This window comes from Diaporthe citri (assembly GCF_014595645.1).
Source record: "Diaporthe citri strain NFHF-8-4 chromosome Unknown scaffold_4, whole genome shotgun sequence".
In the NCBI taxonomy this organism is placed as follows: domain Eukaryota; kingdom Fungi; phylum Ascomycota; class Sordariomycetes; order Diaporthales; family Diaporthaceae; genus Diaporthe; species Diaporthe citri.
In genome coordinates, this window is record NW_025064849.1 from 2,537,665 (window position 1) to 2,553,933 (window position 16,269).

Below are 16,269 nucleotides of genomic sequence, written 5' to 3' on the forward strand. Positions count from 1 at the left end.
CAGCAGAGACCTGCAGTCCACTTGAGGAGGCGGGCGAGGGTTGGGGTTGAGAGCAGCCCGCAGGGGCCCGGGAGGGGGCATGTGAAGTTGGGGGTTGGTTCTCGCCTATCGCCTGTCGCCTGCGCTTAGCAGCAGTCAGTTAATGCCAAGGGCTGGCCTGCCCGCAGCGTGCTCCAATGTACCTCGGCTTCGGGAATCTGTTCAACGGCTGATCACAAGTCCCTCCATCCGGCAACGGACTTCAAGTCGGCACCTCTTCCTCTCTTGTTGCTGTAAAGTCATGAAGCAGACCGCGTAGGCTGCCCATCATGACGATTCGCGAGGACCTTGTGGCCTCCGCAGTAAGTACTTGTCCCGGGCTCTCCAGCCACTCAAGTCCAGCATGCTAACGACACGCAGGCCCAGTGTAAGTGTTCACGGCGAGCCGCACAGATTGCCCCCTACCATCGCTGACGCAGCACCTCGCGACAGTCCTTCAAGACCCCAGTGTCGCGGCATCGCCAGTCGAGAATCGCGTGGCCTTTCTCAAGGCCAAGAACCTGACCGAGGAGGAAGTACACGCCGCCCTCTCCCGCGCTGGACCTGAGCAAGGACCCGCCCCGTCATACGCCGCACCTCCTCCCGGCGTAGCACCAGGGCAGCAGCCAGCATATTATGGGGGATATCCGCCTTACGGATGGCAGCAGCCACCCCCAGCGGTGCCTAAGAGGGACTGGAGGGACTGGTTCATCATGGCCACGGTGGTCGGAGGTGTAGGCTACGGACTGTACGCCCTAGGCAAGGTACGGATGGTCAATCGTGGAAACAACACACCGCAGGACTGACAATTCGACAGCGCTACGTCTACCCTCTTGTCGCACCACCGACACCAGAACGCCTCGAGTCCGACAAGAAGTCAATCGACGAGCAGTTTGAAAAGGCCTTCTGCCTTGTGGAACAGCTCTCCAAGGACACAGAAGAGCTGAAGGCCGCCGAAGAGCAACGGAATGAGAAGCTGAACAATGCGCTGTTTGAACTCGAGACGGTGATCAGTGACCTCAAGTCTGCCAACAGAAGGAGAGAAGATGAGGCCCAGCGCATCCGGGACGACGTCCATGGCCTGAAGGACTCCGTGCCTAAAGCTCTAGATGCACAGAAGAACCTGACCGACACCAGGCTCCAAGAGATCAACTCAGAATTGAAGAGTCTCAAGACTATTATCAGCCAGCGGATGACCAGCCAACAGCCATCCGCAACGACAAACCCCATTTTCAACCGCCCATCGGTACCCACCCCGGTTTCCTCTCCCGCGCCAGCGCCAGCGACGTCAATCTCGAACGGTGCGACCAATGGCAATGCTGGCGCTGAGGAAACACCCAAGCCGAGCAGTGGACCGTCTGTGCAGGATTACGCGGCGAGCACGGGGCGGAGCTCACCGTTCAGCAGCGGCATTTCAGCTTCCACAGTGAAGATACCAGAGTGGCAGAGAGCTAGTAAGTGACGGGTTCCACCTTCGAGATCGATCTCAAATTTTCGCTCTCCTCTAGTCATCATCCTTGCTTCTGGAAATCGTAGATCATCTACTGACAAAGTTCAAGTGGCGACGAAGAAGAGTAGCAGTTCTGCTTTGAATGGCGGCGCTGCGGACGGTGGCAGTGGCTCACAGCCTGAGGCGGGTGGTAGCGGCTCATAAGATTGGCGAGGCCAGCTTGATTTAGGCTCTTGGACCGGTGTATCATAGGGACATTCAACTGAGTATTATATCCGCATAGGCTCTGGACGGAAGTCTGGTGACTCGACAAGTTTGAGCGTGTGACGATCATTAGAAGATATGTTCCCGTGTAATCTACGAATCCATTCTGAGGGGTTTGAAGGGTCTAGGGTTCTACCGTTTTGCGTGGCTTCACTTTTACAAGTACCGTACCGAGGACGTAAACTCTCACGCATGGAGCAAGGTAGCGAGCGCACTAGGAGACCATTGAAGTCGGCAGGCTGCAGGGGAGAAAACCCAAAACCGCGGTGACCGACCGAAATAGCATACGAAGAACCTGGAGACGAACAGGCACCACCGGTTGGCCCATGTCGTCCCACTCTATCGATGGCCAAGCTTCGTTGGGTGTACCCCACAGGGCACTGCACGAGAGGACGAGCCTTGGAAGCGTGGAAGGATCCTCAAAAACGGGCGAACGCTGTGGGCGAGGGCCACGCGAAGGATGACGAATGACACGACGCGACCCCATTAGAAAAAAGCCACTGGGAGTTCAGCTGGACCTCAGCATCGTGGGCATCGTGGGGTTTTTGAGCAGGGCGGCGCGTGGACTGCCGACACGACACAGGCGGTGACGGTGCACTCTCGACTGTCGCGTGTGGGTTGTCGATACCGGGTGGCTGGGAACAGGCTGACTCAGGATCGTCAACGATCAGGAACCGCGTCGACTCTCGACGGCACAGCCGACCTCTGGAGCCCAAGGCCCTAGCCTCGAGGCCCCGTTAAATTGAGAGTGCGTCACAGAACGGCGATACCCAGGGCCCAGGGAGGCTCTGCAAGCTTCTGAAACAGCGTCCGACATCATAGTCATCAGTTCGGAAATTTGGCAGGGCTTGTCTTAGATTGGGGATGGCATCGCGTCTCCAGCAGCCTGCTTCTTTGTCCGAACCAACTCTATTGTTTCCTGCTCAAGAGGGGTCGGCAGGATGAAGTCACAGGCCGTGGAGCAACGGTCAGAATGAGTGGGAGTGGGCAGTCCCCCGGCTGACAGGAACGGTGTGGGGTAGCATCCACTAACAGCCCACAGTGGTAGCTTGCGGTGGCTGGAGATAGGAATTGGATAACAGCGCAGCTGCACCCATGCATCAGCCATGCCTCCGTGCTGCAGTTGCAGCAACAAGCTCGAGGAGCGGGCCAGGCGGGTGCGCCCCCGTCACTGCGGCAACGGCGACGGGCGTTTTTTATTTGGGGCGGATTGTGGAAAACGGGCAGCGCGGATGTGCAGAGTGGATGCCTTGCCTACCTAGGTAGCTCTCCAGTTTCGCCCTTGCCCGTCTTGATGAATTGACCGTCCCCATCCGGAGGCGCTACTGATCCTATTGATTGCTGCTCTCTCCCTCTCAATATCAATTGGCATCCTTCCGGCGCGTCGTGAATCTCCACACCGACACCGACACCACCAGCATCTGCACCCGTCACCAACAGCTTGCTTACCCGGCGTGTTTTGGCCTCCGGGCTTTGGCTTATTGACTTTGACTTCTTTCGATGCTGTCGCGACAACAATGGCATGATCATACATCACATAGATTAGTGTTCTATCTGCACGCAGCATTGCTACCGTTGGCATATCGACTGCATCGTACCGCATCGCATCGCATCACATCACCGCTCCATTTCCTTTACATCCTGCAGCCGGGTCACCCTCACATGAATTGATCTCAGCCTGCTCATTCCTCAAGATCCAGCCTTGACACAGCATGGCTGCTATCCACAAAGGGGACTACAATTTCTCGGAACGGCGACAGCAGTTCGAGCAAAACAAACCGACTGGGGGTCTGCGATCGTTTCTCCACAGGCGCAACAACTCGGACGGCGTCAACCTCTTCTCCACCTCACCCAAAAATACTCCTTTGGCGAGCAATCAGGGACACCAGGGAAGTCGTAGCGGCGAGGACCATCAGCCAACCGCCATGGCATTCCCGAAGCTCACAGTTGGCACCGAAACTCCTGAGCCGCGGCACTCACCAACCAGGGCAAATCGAGAAGGCGCCGATACAAACACCAACTCGAACGACAGACTGCAGCCCCCAGCATCTCCCACCAAATCTGGACTGGGTACTTTCTCTTCGAGGTTCTCCAAGGACAAAGGCACCAGAGACGCTTCGCCACCCAAGAAGACCCGGTCTTCAACTAACATTGTTGGCCTGCTGTCTCGCCCAAGGTCGAACAAGAACCTGAAGTTGGACTTGGAGCAACAAGTCAAGAACAAGGAAAACAGGAAGCCGTCAGATCCGAGCGCAGCCGACTCTCCCCAAACTCCAATCTTCGCCCAGATGCGCAGCAGAGGCTTCGGTCAAGCAGTTTCGGTCCCCAGCTCCCCCTACGAGTCGCCTGCCGACCCCTTCACCTCGACTAGTCTGCTGAACCTCAACCATTCACTTCGTCCATCCCAATCAAACGTGGCACCTGGACAGAAGCAGAGACCTAAGTCGTTTCAGCCTCAGTACCTCTCTAAGCCCGATACCGCCCAGATGGATGACAAGAAGGAGAGCCGTGGACGGATGAGACACGATGAGCCCAATGATGGCAATCGCGACTCGACACGGAAAGGACGCTCCAAATCGCGCAACAGAGTCTTGTCGGCCCTGACAACAAGAGGAGGACGGAAGTCGAAGTCACCCTCACCGCCATCCCAGGACGCGAGCGAGCCATATATCGACCCCAAAGAAATTGACAAGCACCTGGAGGCTATGCTTGACCGGCGGAACATCCCAGAGAATCAGAGACACAAGATGCGAAGTCTGACCGATACGATCAAGATGGAATTCATCAGGCAGGATTGGGCGGAGAATGAGGGGAAGAATCTGGTCAGGCCACAGACCAACGATAGTGACGACTCTACTTCGGTTACCGGCAATACATCTGTGCATGACAATGATAAAAAGCAGTCGCGTGGGAGGAGCTTCACGCTTTCACGAAACAGCTGGAAGCTTGGGACCTCGCCGTCCAAGGGCAAAAAGAAGGACGCTTCGATCCGAGGACACACCCGGAATAAGTCGGCGGACAGTACCATCAGTGAAAGGCCTTCCTCTTCGGGCGGCTCGTATGCTGGCAATGGAATCATTGCGAAGATCACCGGCCAGCAACCCTCTGATTTTGTGAACTATCTGCGCAAGGTTCAGAAGCCAGAGTCCGTGGAGGTTGGCAAGCTTCACAAACTGCGCCTGCTGCTCCGAAACGAGCGGGTCGCGTGGACCGAAGATTTCGTGAAACAAGGTGGTATGCAGGAAATCGTCGGTCTACTTCACCGGATCATGGCAGTTGAGTGGAGGTGAGTCTACTCACTAATCTACTATGTTTCTGCAGCTGACTTATTTGTGCTATAGGGAGGAACATGAGGACGCTTTACTCCATGAGAACCTGCTTTGCCTAAAGGCACTGTGCACAACCGCTTTGGCCTTGCAGTATCTCCACTCCATTCAAGACACCCTCTTCCCTGCTCTAATCGGTATGGTATTTGATCCGGAGAAGAAAGGTCCCAGCGAATTCACCACACGAAACATCATTACATCCGTGCTTTTCACCTACATCCAAAGCGGCACCCCTCAGGAGAGGGTGACAAGGGCCAAGACTGTTCTGTCTTACCTCCGTGATCCACAGGCCAAGGAGGAAGAACGGCCAGTTGATTTTGTGCTCGGGATGAGGCGAGAGCGGCCCTACCGCGTATGGAACAAAGAGGTCGTCAATGTCACGAAGGAAGTCTTCTGGATCTTCCTTCATCAACTCAACGTCGTCGCCTTGCCAGCAGGGCACAAGTCGTCCGAGGACATCAGGACCACAGCCAACCAAACGGATGCAGCCGCGCCTACCAGAACCGTACAAGGGACAAGCACAGCAACCAACACGGATCCGTACGCCTACATGATTCGTCATTTCCCACAGGAGCGGCCTCCTGTTCCAGCTGCCCCATATGTCGGTGGCGTCGAATGGGATGCTACGAATTACCTAGCATCGCATTTGGACATCATCAATGCCATTCTGGCGTGTACGCCAACACAGGCCGAGAGAAATGCTCTACGTGAGCAGTTCCGCATCTCGGGCTGGGAGCGTTGCCTTGGAGGTAGCCTGCGCCTCTGCAAGGAGAAATTTTATCCTGCTGTGCACGATGCTCTCCGCAACTGGGTTGCAGCGGCAGCGGATGATAGCTGGGACGTGAGAGATGTACGATTCGGCCCACCTGCCGAATCACGCAGCTCATCACCCAAGAAGCCTGCCGCTGGGGCCCCTGCATCACCAAAGAAGAAATTGTTAGAGGAGCCTCCACCACGATTGGAGATGCCGAAGCTGGACTTCATGCTCGACGGGCCGCTATCCGCTGCCCCCTAGTGGAAGGATGAGAAGTGGACCGAGCTACTGGGCGACATGAAGCGGCAGATGACGAGAGAAGTGGTGGCTCTCGAATACGGCAGGTGAGCCGCCCGTCACCGCGCTTGGAAGGAAGTGAGAAGACGCCCCCGAGCGAAGATGGGTGGTCGTTATGATCACGGCCACACGGAGTCTAGGGAAGGAAGAAAAGCAACAACTCATAAATTTGCATGAGCTGACTGAGTCATTTGGAGTTCTGGAATGAATGGCGGCATGGCAAACGGATCTCTTATTTTTTCGTTTCCAAGGCTGGGGTTTCCTGCATGTTATCATAGCATCCGCTTCTACCTTCCACTGGCGCTCGCGAAGACGCCGGATCTGAAGGCATGGGGCCGGACACTCTGCTCGCCCTGATATCAGGCCGGGCCTGGAGAGATGCATAGAAGTCGGCTGTATCTGATGGAGCCCCCTAATGAGAAGGACGCACGGGGACATGGTAGATAGGGAGGGTTCTCGCGTTTGCAGCTCATGAGGATATGTCTAATGAATGATATGAAATACAAGATTATTGTCGATTGTCACGACTGTGCCGCCATCTCACATGGTCTCCCAGGGTTCGACACATGCTCAATCTTAGTCAGTGAGAAACACTTCCAGCGAAAGATCATGTAGACGATAGTGAGTGAATCCGAGGTGACGGCTCAAGATCTGATCTTTTCCCACCATTTCCATGGCTAAATAACAAGTGCCATGCAAGCATAACGGTTGCCTCGCAACCTTCCAAGTACCGCTTGGCTGAGTTAGAACCGTCCTATCTAGCCAGGCAGCCAGTTCCGAAACCGCTTCCACGGAGTATCGTTTCGTCGGAAATACCATTCGCCCCCGAACAGCCAGTAAAGCACGTTGAAGGAAGCTTCCTCGCCCGGGGTCTGGTCCTGTGGCATGTCACATATTGGTCCAATGGTCAGCTCAGGTGGCTCCGACAAGCACGACGACGGCCACAAGCTCGAAGTGATGACAACTTACCCGGAGGTCCCTCCGCAGGATATAAACCGCGCGCCACCGCCGCCCAAAGTGCCTCACGCGCTCCATCTCGGCGTCGTATACGAGGTCCTTCCGGATGCGGCACCGTATGTGCGCGAGGCTAAGCAGGCTGAAGCCCTTGGACCGCCACAAGCCCTCGACCTCCTCGACGACGGCGGGCTCGCCGTTTCCGGGCCGCCGCTCGACGTATTCGGTCGTCGCGTCGCTGATGACGAAGGCGTAGTAGGCGAGCGCGAGCGCCACCAGGCTGAAGACGACGGTCGCGTAGTACCGGCCTGGCAGTCCCTGGCCCTTGCCGTCGGAGGTGAGGGACACCTGGGGCACGACGACCAGGATAGCGACGTTGAGTGCGATGTAGGCCAGGATGACCAGGGCTGCGACGACGAGCCCGGCGCCCCTGGGCTGCCACAGCCGGAACAGGTGGTCTGGCTTGTCGCGCTGGAGGGCTTCGGCGCGCCCTCCGAGGCGGGGGAAGACGACTGCCATGATCACTGCGTGCTGGTGTGTCAGTCCCTCGAGATTCTGTGGTATGTGTGGTTCTTTTACGTGGTAGAATGGGGAGAAGTTCTGTGGGCTTACGGAGTATGAAAGCGTGCGCGTAAATTTGGAAGTACCCAGGCAAGAGGATCGACTCCGTCATGGCATTAATGCCAGAGCTCACGGAGATGAAGACGACGCTCATCAGCCAGTGGGCAATCAGCCCTCCCTGTGGGGATTTGTACTTGATGTCGTCCTCCCTCTTCCCCTTGGATAGGGTGTGACTGCTCTTCCAGATGTTAGACCACGGGAGGATATTGGCCTGACCGATGGCTTGTTTGACTTTGAGGCGGTGGCGAGGATTAGCAAGGACATCTAAGCCAGCTTAGGGGTTATGTTCGTACCTCGGGAGAAGGTATATATGATCGAGTTGAGACTTCCAAGACAGGAAATCGCTATTACTATGGCCCAGGCTCGGATCGAAGCTGCATCTGGTTTTGCTGAGTTCTCGAGACCGTCGTTAACGAGGGAGAATGAGCTGTACTTGGGTAGAAATGAGCTACGATGAAGGGATGAAAACTTGGTATAGCGATTTGGCGACCTACGTAGGATGAGTAGTTGAGTGTGACAGCGGTTTGTAAATTTTCACCGTATGGAAATGCCTCGAGCTGATGGACATGTCAGTGGCGCAAACCCAGGGGTGGGGGGTCACATACGAAGACAGCAACGGCACACAGGTAGAGGATCCCCACCAGAATAACTGCTGTCGTGAAGCCTTGGCGGAGGACATTCTTGTTTTCCTTGCGCTGGGGGATCTCGCCTGCTACCTGCCATGTTATCTCAGTCAGTAATAGATGTTGACCTATCTTGTCCACTATCTGGTCTGGTACCTACGAAGGTTGCATTCTCCCATCCCTCAAAACTAAACAGCACCAATAGCAGGGCTTTTGCCCAGGCGTCCGGTGCCTTTCTTCGCAAACTTGTTATCGGCGTCTGGCCTTACAACATTATCGATGACGTCGCCCGGGAAACATGTCGTGTCTCTGAGGACACTGTCTGTGTCACTATCGAGGCAGCAGGAGGTGTTACCCGGGAAAACGCTGTACGTGCCATTGCTAAAGACACAGTTCTTCTCGGTCCAGTCCGTGGGGCTTTTTCGGGCCTTGCTGGCAGCGAGCCCACCAAATATGATCAGGAGCAGCATGAATAGGATCTTGACCACGGCTGCTAGGTTGTTGAGCCTTTCCCCCGGCCCTGGGGGAGAAGAACTGCACGAGGCAGATGATGGACAGCGCAGCCACCGCGATGAAACGTACGAGGTCACGGTTGAGCTCGTGGCGTGCGTCCTTGGAGAACTGATCTGCTTGTATGGCTACAAGGATCACTTTCCCGAACTGCATGGAGTTGGTGCTGGAGTTGAAGACGCCAACGAAGATCACCGCGTAGACGATGAATCCCAGAAGCCCATCGCCGGACAGCTTCCTTATGGTACGCCGCACCGGTGATAAAAATTGGCCAATCTTTCTGAGAAAGATAGCCACGCCGTGGGGTGCCTTCTCCTTAGCATCGGTGGTTTCGTCGTTTAGTTTTCCCATGCCGGAATATGCTGTCATCTCCTCCATCTATCACATATTAATGTGAGCTTCTCTAGAACATGATCATGAGCAGAGTGTGAATGTGAATATCCACCTACATAGAGTAGCTCTCCTCCCGTGAAGGGAAATACTGTGGCATAATCAAGATACAAAGCCATGCTACGCAAAGTCAGCCGGCGTTCGTGCGAAAGACACGGCTGCCGTCCCCAGGCTCACCTGACCATGGAGTAGAAGAGGCCAATGCCCCAGAGCCCTAGAGTAAGGCTCTTCTGGCCAGTCAAGAGGAAGATGGAAGCCGGCGTCGTGAAGATCCCGGTCCCGATCATCTTGTTCACAATGAGAGAGAAGACGTCAAACCATGTAAGCCCGGGAACTGCCCAGCCTTCGCGAGGCTGCTCGGCCATCCTGGTTGCATCTTCATGGAGATCCGAGTCTCCGTGCTCACTGCCATCAACATGGCTTTGCACGGGCAACTTGGAGTCCCCAAGTGGAGTTGGCCCTGATTGGAGAGGCATCGCGGGATAAAGGACGCAAGGGAAGTACCATGAGAGGGAGCATAGCACGCGTTTCAGACCAGAGAGCCAGGGAATGACAGGCGATACATTAATCAAAAGATACTGGGCATTTAATCAGCAGCGGTCTCGGGTCCTGGTCCGTTCTCGGGTGCAAATGAGGCTCCGCTGACTTCGGCAGCATCTGAAGCGCGGGTGAACCGGGGGCTAGCGAGTGTAATATCAGGCTATTTTTCCCGCCCCGGTGATGAATTCGCGCGTCCGCCTCACATATGATAGCAAAATGAGGCTCACTAGCCGGTGGTGGGGGCATGTTGGAGCTGGTGGCGGAGGCTGAACATTGACATGGTTACACAAAGCCAATAGTGTCTTCCCGACCGCTCAGCCGCGGCAAGATACCGGGCGAGAGCCTTCCCGGATTCAGAGACATAGATGACAGCGTGCGATTCCGGAGTGATGGCGTGAGAGGCCAAGATTTTGTAGGCAGCAAAGGAGAAGTGAGTCACCGGGGTGTTATCGCCACTGTGATTGATGGCAGGTCATAAAGACCACCGTTGACCGGCATAGCTTCTTCATACGACCTCGACTTGTTGGCCAGGGTCAAGATGGGCGCCACAACCCAGATTGGCTACGAGGTCGAAGAGGTGGTGCTACAGCGCTGGCTGACAAAACACTTTGGTCCTCAATTCAACTCGAGAGGGGCGATGGTGTGGACATACAGCGTGAGTCCTCCAGCCGCTCCGAAAGAATGGTGTGATATGCCTGGAATGCTGACTCCGAGACAGTCAGAATTGAGGGAGAGCACCAGTTGGTGGATTGTCACCGGGCCACGTCTCATCGACCAGGTAAGAGTTATTCAACTTGACCCCTGGCGTGTGCAGCACCGAGGCTGATTTTGTTCTCGCCAGGATGAGCAGCACAGAATGATCCAGGCCTCAGTGCCACAGCCTGCTCTACCCTTTGGGCCTAGAAGGTGATGAATCTCAGGTAGGGGTGTATAAATCAGGATTCATGCGGGTTGATTTAGCTGCAGCTGAGGCAGACTACCTCGCTGCAGCTGACTGGTGGGAGGGGGCTGGAGTTGGGCCCATGTATTAAATAGTGAGAGTAGCTCGCCAATCAAGCAACAAGCCGCAAGCCATTTCTCGAACTTGCATTTGGGAATGTCCAGGAAAACGAAGATATGGACGAGAAAATTGAATTGGCATGGCCATTGCAGCCGAGTCCAACAGGACTCACATATGATTTAGACGTTCGAAAAGGTCTTCTTGAGAACCAAAGGGACCTCTTCGTGAGCAACGGGCCTGTCGAGGTCCATGTTGCCTGGGTGGACAGAGAAGGTTCATCAAAATATTTACCCCTGAGTGCCGGTTTATAGTCTGCTGACACTTTGAAGGCAAGACCAGCGTCGACCTGCTTAAGACCGAGTCCGATGTACGAGAATGTGCTCGGTCGCCGGGAAGACACAGGAGATATAGGACCGACTCCTCGAGTGTGGACGAAGGTTGGTCTGAGGATCACTGTCGTGGTGGGCGACTGTTGACAGCTGCTAGAGTGCGAGTCGGCCAGAGGTGTTGGAGTCAGGGCATCATATTTGTAAGTAAGGCCCTGCCCACGGCCACAACCATCTCCAGCCGCGCTTCTCTGACGCAAATGTCTCCCAAGCCTCGTCAATCCAGCGTTCACCCGGAGTGAGCTGCCAGTCACGCTGCGTGGGACGGTCGATTTGCTTGCGGGACTGGGTGCATTTTCTGAACTTTACCGAAATTTGACAGCCTTTGGACGGAAGTCTTTTTCCAAGGACGAAGGATTTGGAGGCTATGACTGGGCTGAGAGCGTTGCAGAAGATGGGCGTCTTTCTGGCTTCGGTATTGACTGGAATCCCTTCTTCTTTGATGATCTGATAGACTAAGCTGTCTCGAAACAGAATCATGCTACCTGCTAAAGTACGTCCAGAAGCGAGGACGAGCGAGGCCAGGAGCCAATCCCTGGTCGATCAGCCAGTCACTCGTGTACCAGAAGGTCTCCTTTGACGCCGAACGAACTGATCACATCTTGGTCAAGCCCTCTGAAGCTCTGACGAGTCGCCTTAACCATTCTTTTACGCAAGAGCCTGCAGTGGCTGCCAGCATCGCCAGCGACTGGACGCGGATCCACACCATGGCCTTTGGCAGCGTAGACGAGCCTTTTCGTGACTGCTTCAATTTCATTGACGAGAAAGTCTCCGAGATAGTGCGTACCACTCCATTCCATACCCGAACAAGCGGGAAATCTGATGGTTTGCTGGCCCAGTTTGGCCGGGTGATGATGTCTGGTGTGGAGCCGGGAAAGCTCCGGGAGTTTGACACACTGGAGAGCTCGTCCAGGGACATGAAGTCTCTGCAGGCTTTCGTTGATATGGCACTTCGTGCGAAGCATAGCATTGACGTTAATCTGGAGACGCTTGACGCAATGACCCAAGTAATGAATGAACTCCGAGGCCGGCATCCATCAACCAATCCGACGCAGATGGACTCGCTCCTCCGGTCACTGAAAAAAATGCGGCAACAGCACCGACTGAGCATCAAGAACTTTGCGTCACTGATCGAGAGGGCAAAGTCACTCTCAGAGCAGGTGAGGTTGGTCGTGCTCGACGGCTTGTGTCACCGCTGACTGATTTGCCTCAGCTCCGAAATACCATCTCGATTCGCGACAGTGCGGCTACGATCGAGCTCACTGTGAGATCGGGGTACGAGGCCCACGTGGTCAAGGTTCTAACGGTACTGGCTCTGATATTCGTACCTGCATCGTTCGTCTCCGTATGTTGTCGATGTACCTTCTTGAGGCCAGAAGACAGTGTATTGACGGCAACAGGATTTCCTTCAGATGGGCTATGTTAGCAAAGCACAGTCTGCCGGCTTCAAGCTCAGTGCAACAGATGACTTACAGATCTATGCTGTCCTGGCTATCCCTCTGATAGTAACGACCATGCTTGTCTACGTTGGTGTCGAGTTGTACCAGCATAGGTCATGGAAGAGATCGATAGGGACTCGGGTTTCGGTCGTCTAACGTGGACTGCCTGCTAGCCAGGATATTCGCCGTAGAATCTGGCGACCTCGCAGACCCGGTTCACATCTAAATTCAGGTTAGACCAATTCACCCCATTGTCATGTGGGTGCTCGTACCAGCCTTGCCTTGTCTTGAGAATGTGATGGCCGATGGCCGCCTCCTCAGGTCCGCCGCAAGGCGCCATGCCCGCGACTCGAATTTGAATTGGTCAAGCGGCACCGCCGGGGCAACACACCCCAACTGCCTTATGTAGTTGTTCACAGATACCTGTTCTATACAAGGGAACTTGTCAGGAGGCCTGTATAGCTCGCATTCTTTGAAATTCCTGAAAGCTTTGATAGCGACTGTCTGCACATGGTCCAAGAATTGTTTTTGGCCGTTGTTGACTGTCAAATATTAGCGACCGAAATCCAGGAACCAATACCAAGATTTGGACATCTTCTTACAAGGTATGATGAGAAAAGGGCCTGAATCCTCGAAAATGACAAGCATTTGCTTGAGAGACTGGAGGCGGTCAGGTGGGCTGAGGTGTCTGGTCGAGTTGAAGTCGATGTCACAAATTCCATCCCTCCAGCAAGACCACAGCTGTAACTTGACATTTCGGGTCATCTCGAAGTCCTGTTTCTTGGGCTTGATGTAAAAGGTCACTCGCTCAACGTTACTGGTCGTGCTTTTAGCCTCCCGATAACAGGTCTCATGCCTGATGGGGTAGAGGGATTCTAGGAACATACCCAATCTCCGACTCCCACTCAACCTTCCGCCGCGTAAGTGCGTGTTGGAACTTGTGAGCGTCTATTCAAGTCAGCTTGAGCGATGGACTCCACCTCGGCGATAACTTACCGTCTCGAGACGCAAAACTGAAGGACAAAATTTCGTCTGTCTCGTCGCCTGAAAAAATCGTGCAGACGTATCTCCCTTCAGGTTGACGATAGAGATAGTCCGGAATGATGTGACTCTTCTCCATCTCAACTGAAGTCTGAATCAGCGAATCAACTCTGTTCTCTGGCTGAATTGTAGCAGCACAACTCACGTTTCAACTGTTGAGGGTTAGAGAGCATTATGTCCAGTTTGTCCTTTTCCTCGACTCCGTAACAAATGAGTAATTTCCCTGGCTTGTACAGTACTCGGAACATGCAGGCACACTCCCGCGTAATCTTGTGAGGAACCTCGTTTCGAACACGCACATCCGGCCTGAATCCCGGGTCAGCGAGAGAAACTTTGAAGCAGTTAGGTAGTCGACAGCCCCCACAGGGTTGCTTACATTTCGAGGAATGAGCGAATCTCCCCTCCATCCTGCCAACCAACCTCGTGAAAATCCCTTGGGGAGTAATCTCTAAGTTTCTGAGATACCCAATCACCAGGCTTCTGCCTGCTCATCACATACTTCTCATTGACTTCTTCCAACTTTTTCAAGACTTTGTGCGAATGATAACGTTTGACAGGGTCAATTCTGAACATGCCGCGCAAGATTTCGACTGTCTTTTCCAGGTACTCTTCCACATCGGCGTCTTCCGTGTCGCCTGACTGGAGCGAGCGAAGCTTCTCGCATACAACCTTCTTCAAAGATCGAGTTCTAGCGCCGTCGGGCTGTGCCCTTATGGTGAAGAATGCGTCTTGTCCATCCTCGTCCCTCTTCTCTTGCCGGAAAGTCTTGATGACGTGTCCCTTCTCATCTGGTTGATCTTTCTCCCGATAGTGGTCCTTGCCCGTTATCCATATCAGCACTTCAGTCATGATACAGGCGAGCTGCCAGACGTCGTAGTTCAGGAAGACCTGGCTCCGTGGTAGTTCTTCAGTGTAGTCCTGGCTTGTTGGTGCGTGGTTTCGGATTTCGCTAGCCTCCCGAACTTGCTCGCTGTCTGGAATCGACTCGGGCGCCCTGTAGACAGGATCCCCGCCTCTGTAGTACCCCTTCTTCTCCTCTTCAGGAAGCATGATTTGTATCATCGAGTGCCCGAAGTCGGTGATCTTCACTATGCCATCGGCCGTGACAAGCAGGTTCGCCGGCTTCAAATCGAAATGAAAGGCTATGACTTGCTCCGAGCCCCAAGGACTCCTGAGATCGAAGTGAATGGTCTTCAGCGCTTCGCAAACTCCTGTCATCTGGCGCCACAGGCCGTGATCTGCAGGCCTCCAGACTTGCGTGGGCCCGGGGAACACCCATTGGTCCAGAAGCACCTTATCAAGGTGTGTTTCGACAAACGGAAAGATGAAGTGGATCTGCTCGCGCCACTCGTACAAAGCCATCAGAGTGATGAGATTTCTCTGGTCCCGACGTGAAGCAATCATGCGGAGTGTGATGTGCTCCATATGTTTGAGACTCTTGCGCACGAGGACTTTCCGGACAAGGCGGTACTATATGAAGGTCAGCAGTGCGATGAGAATGGTGCTCTTTATTCAGCCCATACCTTTCTGCCACGCTCATCGTCCTCCACGGACTTGGCATAGTTGGTTTCCATCAGTTCTCTAAAACTTTCATGCAGGTATTCCTCAGGCACGAGGAAGCGTGTTATCAAGCTACCAGAGCTGCCTGAGGGAATGTTCCCTGGCTCATCCAGATATGGGAAGCGTCGACTCTCGGCGAGGCGGTTCTGCTCAGGTCTGCCGTTGATACCGGGCTTGATTTCCATTGGAAAGAACATGTCCATTGTCCGTCCGTAGGCCTTCCAAAAGAGTGCGTTCTGAAGCGGTGTGCCGAAGGGATCCTCTACTAGACTTGAGGCGCTCCTCAAATTGCCGAAATCCCCGACTATGTTTGGATACTGTATCCACCTGTATACCAGGTTCAGCTTGCCCAGATAAACAAGTGCTGCCACCAGCAGCCATCCCTTCTCGTCTGGGTTGGCGATGCGCTTTTCGTAATCCAATAAGTTGAAGGCAGCCGATGCGTCACTCTTGTATTCGCCGCAATCCCTGCAGCGGCAGCTCAAGAGATCGATGATGTTTTCTCCGGTGAACAGCGCCTTCGTATCCTTTTGGGAGAAAAACATGGTCCCCTTCGCCGAGGCGGCCTCGGCTCTCTTAAAGAAGTCACCAGCATCTTGAGCCAGTCGCGGCCAGATGCAGTCATGAAGCCTACCGACATAAGCCAGGCTCTTGCAGTCCTTGCTTGGGCCCGGACAGAACATCCAGTATTGCTCCATATTCGGAAGACAGAGGCGTCAGGTTGGTGAGCCACAGGTACCCTCACCGTCCCAGGTGTGGCTGTGTCATCTCCCTGAGTTCACAAAAGGAGTCCGTGGCTGTAAGCAACAGTCGTTCGTTAACATCAGTGGTTATTGCGGCTGTCGTGGCTTTCCAGGCCGTCTGGAGGGCTATGATTCGACTTGCAAGTCCAGCCAGGAGAATCGCCCAGTACTTGACGTCCAGGTGCTCCAGAGCATAAGCAGGCTGGCTGATAAGACATCAGTAGTCTACATATGTAGGCAGCTTGAATAGGCTACTCGGATGCGTGGCGTCGGTTTTCACCGGCAGCTATTGGCGCAGCTCCTGTGCTGAAAGCGGCACAGGAGCCGGCACATGAGGGCACATGAGTTGCATG

The 16,269-nt window shown here is 54.4% G+C and overlaps 6 protein-coding genes across 6 annotated transcripts; 4 read left to right on the top strand and 2 right to left on the bottom strand.

Annotated features, from left to right (window-relative positions):
- Positions 1 to 308: 308 nt before the first annotated feature.
- INS49_009850 (uncharacterized protein) lies at positions 309 to 1,672 on the top strand (the record flags this gene model as incomplete). Its single annotated transcript, XM_043170578.1, has 5 exons — positions 309 to 341; positions 400 to 406; positions 472 to 782; positions 836 to 1,472; positions 1,578 to 1,672. 5 exons carry the CDS (start codon positions 309 to 311, stop codon positions 1,670 to 1,672), a joined length of 1,083 nt encoding a protein of 360 aa, XP_043025143.1.
- Positions 1,673 to 3,444: 1,772 nt separating this feature from the next.
- Positions 3,445 to 6,073, top strand: INS49_009851 (uncharacterized protein; the record flags this gene model as incomplete). The annotated part of the gene is made up of 2 exons (XM_043170579.1): positions 3,445 to 5,018; positions 5,074 to 6,073. The coding sequence occupies 2 exons, from the start codon at positions 3,445 to 3,447 to the stop codon at positions 6,071 to 6,073; spliced, it is 2,574 nt and encodes an 857-aa protein (XP_043025144.1).
- Positions 6,074 to 6,867: 794 nt separating this feature from the next.
- INS49_009852 (uncharacterized protein) lies at positions 6,868 to 9,683 on the bottom strand (the record flags this gene model as incomplete). The annotated part of the gene is made up of 10 exons (XM_043170580.1): positions 6,868 to 6,987; positions 7,079 to 7,587; positions 7,676 to 7,915; positions 7,978 to 8,116; positions 8,179 to 8,241; positions 8,290 to 8,400; positions 8,502 to 8,797; positions 8,898 to 9,195; positions 9,267 to 9,327; positions 9,385 to 9,683. 10 exons carry the CDS (start codon positions 9,681 to 9,683, stop codon positions 6,868 to 6,870), a joined length of 2,136 nt encoding a protein of 711 aa, XP_043025145.1.
- A 602-nt stretch (positions 9,684 to 10,285) lies between these two features.
- INS49_009853 (uncharacterized protein) lies at positions 10,286 to 10,657 on the top strand (the record flags this gene model as incomplete). The annotated part of the gene is made up of 3 exons (XM_043170581.1): positions 10,286 to 10,402; positions 10,466 to 10,525; positions 10,589 to 10,657. 3 exons carry the CDS (start codon positions 10,286 to 10,288, stop codon positions 10,655 to 10,657), a joined length of 246 nt encoding a protein of 81 aa, XP_043025146.1.
- A 206-nt stretch (positions 10,658 to 10,863) lies between these two features.
- On the top strand, positions 10,864 to 12,728 carry INS49_009854 (uncharacterized protein; the record flags this gene model as incomplete). Its single annotated transcript, XM_043170582.1, has 8 exons — positions 10,864 to 11,020; positions 11,077 to 11,184; positions 11,234 to 11,276; positions 11,346 to 11,548; positions 11,608 to 11,912; positions 11,973 to 12,293; positions 12,347 to 12,439; positions 12,534 to 12,728. 8 exons carry the CDS (start codon positions 10,864 to 10,866, stop codon positions 12,726 to 12,728), a joined length of 1,425 nt encoding a protein of 474 aa, XP_043025147.1.
- Positions 12,729 to 12,815: 87 nt separating this feature from the next.
- INS49_009855 (uncharacterized protein) lies at positions 12,816 to 15,871 on the bottom strand (the record flags this gene model as incomplete). The annotated part of the gene is made up of 7 exons (XM_043170583.1): positions 12,816 to 13,114; positions 13,175 to 13,389; positions 13,460 to 13,520; positions 13,569 to 13,697; positions 13,759 to 13,919; positions 13,990 to 15,083; positions 15,137 to 15,871. The coding sequence occupies 7 exons, from the start codon at positions 15,869 to 15,871 to the stop codon at positions 12,816 to 12,818; spliced, it is 2,694 nt and encodes an 897-aa protein (XP_043025148.1).
- Between the last annotated feature and the right edge of the window lie 398 nt (positions 15,872 to 16,269).